The sequence below is a fragment of the Impatiens glandulifera genome, chromosome 1 (genome assembly GCF_907164915.1).
Source record: "Impatiens glandulifera chromosome 1, dImpGla2.1, whole genome shotgun sequence".
NCBI classification, from domain to species: Eukaryota; Viridiplantae; Streptophyta; class Magnoliopsida; order Ericales; family Balsaminaceae; genus Impatiens; species Impatiens glandulifera.
In genome coordinates, this window is record NC_061862.1 from 48,512,585 (window position 1) to 48,517,324 (window position 4,740).

The following is a 4,740-nucleotide window of genomic DNA, read 5'->3' on the forward strand; positions in this document are numbered from 1 at the left end:
ACAAACGTTGAATTATGGATTCCAGGTGTTCGTTCCATATGACACCTAACGAGAGTTGGTTCGATACCTATGAGAAGACTTTGGTGGACGAGGTTTTATTAGGTAACAACAAGTCTTGTAGAGTGATGGGGATCAAAATAGAGCGTTTGAAGACGCATGATGGAATCGAGAGGGTATTGATGGACGTGCGACACTTCCCAGACCTTCAGAGGAATTTAATCTCTCTCGGCTCACTAGACTAACTTGGTTTTGCATGGAAAGGTGAGAAGAATATATTGAGGGTCACAAAGGAGTCGCTAGGGGTAATGAGAGGTGTGCAATTGAAGTGTTTATACATCTTTCAATGCAATACTTTTGTTCGTGATATGGTAGTAGTGGCGGAGCCTCGAGATGTATCACCCACGAGTCTATGTCATAAGAGACTAGGGCACATGAGTGAGAGGGATTTGAATGAATTGAATAAGAGAGGATATTTTGGCAAGCATAAACTTAATGATTTGGAGTTTTGCGAGAACTGCATATACGGTAAAGTTATGAGGGTAAAATTTAGGAGGTCGGTTGAGGTGACTCTAGAGACGCTCAATTATGTTCACTCAGACTTGTGGGGGCCGAAGAGGACTATAAATCTAGGTGGAGGTCAATACTTTTTCACATTCATTAATGATTGTTCACGCAAGATTTGTTTATACATCTTGAAGCACAAGGATGAGACATTTTCTAAGTTCAAGTAGTGGAAGAAGATGGTAAATACTCAGACCGGAAATAAGGTTAAAAAGCTCCGAACATATAACGATTTATAGTACCTAAGTGAGGAGTTCAATTATTTTATAAAAGAAGAAGGGATGATTTGTCACAAAACCGTTCGACAAATATCATAACAGAATGACTTGGCGGAGCGAATGAATAGAACGCTACTTGAGCGTGTCCGGTGTATGGTGTTTAAGGCCGGTCTACCAAAGCGGTTTTGGAGTGAGGCGGTTAACACCACAACTTATCTTATTAATCATTTTCCATCGAAGAAATTGGAATGTAAAACACTGGAAAAATTTGGAATGACGCTCCTTCAAAACTCGACAACTTGGATGTATTTGGGTGTAGCTTACATGCACAAATGGGATGGAAATCTTGATCTGAGAGCAAAAAAGTGTATGGTTGTTAGATATCCTAAGGGAGTAATGGGTTGAAAACGGTTTTACAAGGACATAGACACGACTAAGTGCATCATTATCCGTGACGTGGTCTTTAGGGAAATCGAGTCCTATTATGGAACAACACAGTTAGTCGAAGCTGACGAAGTCTCTAGAGAGAGAACCAAATTTGAGATGGAGTTCATAGGAGGGATTATTAAAGAATTGATAGACACAAGAGAGGTAGTGAGGATGATGAAACCGATAATCATGTAGAGGAGGAAGGTATGGATCTGAAATAGAACCTTAGCTCCTACCAGTTAGCGTGAGATAAAGACTGTATGACAACCCGAGCTCCGAAGAGATTTGGCTACTTCGATTTGGAGGCCTTTACATTCCTTGTGGAAGATGAGGTACAAGATTCAGAGCCAATATTATTTAGAGGAGCTATGGAGAGAAAGGAGAGAACCGTATGGAAGCGTGCTATGGGGGAGGATATGGAATCGCTTGATAAAAATAAGACCATAGAATTGGTGGACAAACTAAAGAATCAGCGGGTGGTTGGTTCAAAGTGGGTGTTCAAGTGCAAAGAAGGTGTAAAAGGTAGTAAGAAGCATAGGTTTAAGGTGAGATTGATAGGTAATAGATTCAAACAATGCGAACGGGTCAACTTTAACGAGATATAATCCCCGGTAGTGAAGCACACGTCTATTCGTGTGGTATTTATTCTAGTGAATCAATTTGACTTGGAGCTCGAAAAAATAGATGTGAAGATAAAATTTCTTCATGGGAACTTGGAGGAAAATATCTTCATGACACAAACTAAAGGGTTTGTTAAACCCGACAATGAAGGCAAGCTATGTCTCCCTAAACGCTCGCTTTATGGTTTGAAACAATCCACAAGACAATGGTATTTGCGCTTTGATGAGTTCATGAATTGTAAAGATTTCGTGATGAGAAATTTTGATTGTTGTGTCCATGTCAAGTGAGTTAATGGTTGTTGAATCTTCCTATTGTTATACATGGATGATATGTTGATCACATCGAGAAACAAGGAAGAGGTTCGCAAGGTCAAGAGTGAGTTCGAGATGAAGAAAAGTTTAAGGATAGTGATTGAGCGAGATTAGGAGAAAGGCTCTCTATTTGTGTATCAAAGAGACTACCTCCGAAAAGTGGTTGCCAAGTTCGGGATGTCTAACACTAAGGAGGTTCAAATGACATTAGCTACTCATATCAAGCTCTCCTCACAGATATCACTAAGTACCGAGGAGGAAAATGTGAGAATGTCAAACACCCATATGCGAGTGTTGTCGGGAGACTAATGTATGCCATATGGTATGTATGCGACCTAATCTTGCTCACATAGTTAGTCTTGTTAGTCGCTTTATGGTGAACTCGGGGAAAGAACATTAAGAGGTGACGAAGTGGGTTCTCCGTTATGTTGTGGATCCTGTCGGCCTTTGTTCTAAATGGGCGGGTGTATGTGATGATAAGCTGAGAGGATATGTTGATGCTGATTTTTCAGATGACTTGGATAAGAGAAGGTCTATAACGGGATATGTGTTTACCCTATTTGGATGTTCGGTAAGTTAGAAGACACAATTACAATCCGTAGTTGCCCTTTCCACAATGGAGGCCGAGTATATCGCTGTGACGGAGGGCGCCAAGAAAGCACTTTGGTTGAAGGGTCTCATGGTGAATTTTGTGTGAAACACGATAAAGTTGAGTTATTTTGCGATAACTAAAGTGCCATACACTTGTCCAAGAACTCAATGTTTCACGAGCGCAGAAAACACATCGACATTCGACTTCACTAAATTCGAGATGTCATAGCGAGTGATGCAATAGCTGTGGAGAAAGTTCACACATATGAAAATTCCGCATATATGGCCACAAAGGTGGTGACGGGAATCAAGTTTCAGAAATATCGCGACTTGATTCACGTCACAAAGGTTGGAACGTAATCGGAGAAGTAGGAGGATCAGTTCTAGGATGTTCTTGGTGATGAGTCTTATTAATTTGACAATAGACATAGAGGAAATGTGGAGAATTTGTGGATTTAGGCCTAGGGTTTTGAGGCCCAATTTGTTGTGCCTCAATGTTAGGTAAAAAAGAAGAAAACGCCTTTTACACTATTATTTGCATTCCACTACGGTTGCTATTATTCCACTTTCATTCTTAGGGGATAGTATTCACAAAAATATAAAATAAAATATTAATGCGCAAATCAGTTAGTTTGACTAGTCTTGTTTGTATATGAAGAATGAAAATAGAGTCTCATTCATATGTTCTTGTCTTGCAACTTGGTAAGGTGTGGATGTTGGCTGCCCAAAAATTTATTGTGCGTTTCGATGCTCCTAAATCGCGTTCAAATTTATTTCTTCATTTTTTGGCATTCGCCGATTAGAGGAAAGCTAGAACGTCGGTCTTTACTTTCATTATTTAAACCATTTTCCAATTGATGCATCTTCATTTGAGGGAGGATGAGTGTAGATATCATTTGGGACCGAGATATATTGTTGGTCAAGGAGCATTAATTTAGCTGTTTTTGGTGTTCCTTTCGATGTTAATTTGATTTTCAAGTTCGAGGATGCTGTTCTTATCCTCCTATTTGTTATATTGTAATGTCTTTTCCCTCCAAATTCTTATCCAATGAAAAGTAACACATTTTAACAAAATAAAAATAAATAGAGAAAGGTGTATTTAATGTTCAATTTTGCTTTTATCCTTTTCCTAAGAAAATAAAGTTCGTTAAATCATTTTGCTAATTAAGGCTAGTAGAAAAGCTCTATGTTATTTTGGCTTAACTACTGATGATCAACTGAATTGACTTTATTATATAAAAGTGAATATATAGTATCAATAACAACAAGTTGACCTTATTTGGTGCACACTTTTAACGATCATTATTCTTCACACACAATATTTAATGATTGAATACAATTGAAATATATGAAGTTGGCACACGTTCAAAGATTCTAACCTAAAAAATTGATATAAGTTTGGTCAAGCAAGAGCTATGGCCATGCAATAATATCGTTTACCCCACCTTTTTTTTTACCTAATTGAAAAGATTAATTATTATTCATGCAAAATATCACATGCCGTGATATAAGAGAAAGTATCAACGGTTTTCACATCTCTTAATTCGGTGAATGACTATGTCACTGTTCAACTCTTCTTCCTCAAAAGGTCGATCAATAACATAAGCGTGCTTCAAGAGATGAAGGGACATGTTAATATGTTTAAACAATTGTTGATATTTTGTATATGGTTAGAAAATTATATTTTTGAGAATTAAAGAAGAACTAACATGACACCCTGCAGTCATGACCCTCATTTAAATTTAAAACACTTTCAGATGAAATTAAACCCATAACCTTATGGTCTGGTTAGAAAATTATAAGTCTTATGCCGGATAATTTTGTATTTGTTTCTCAATCTATTATCAGTGGGTGGCACAATTATACCAATTTTCAGGCTCATCAATTAAGTTGAAATTTATCAAGTGGTTATTATTAATTCAAACAACCACATTCTGAAATAATAATGAATTGAAAATTGAATAGAAGAGTTGAATTAATAAATTAGTAGTGAAATAGGAGTCATAGAA

At 37.4% G+C, this 4,740-nt stretch overlaps 1 protein-coding gene across 1 annotated transcript; it reads left to right on the top strand.

The window, feature by feature from the left end:
- Nucleotides 1-305: 305 nt before the first annotated feature.
- Nucleotides 306-731, top strand: LOC124927159 (uncharacterized mitochondrial protein AtMg00300-like). Its single transcript, XM_047467524.1, has one exon. It carries the CDS (start codon nt 306-308, stop codon nt 729-731), a length of 426 nt encoding a protein of 141 aa, XP_047323480.1.
- Nucleotides 732-4,740: the final 4,009 nt, after the last annotated feature.

Excerpts from the sequence above, each read along its gene's own strand:
- LOC124927159 (XM_047467524.1), top strand. The coding sequence starts at position 306 with ATGAGAGGTGTGCAATTGAAGTGTTTATACATCTTTCAATGCAATACT.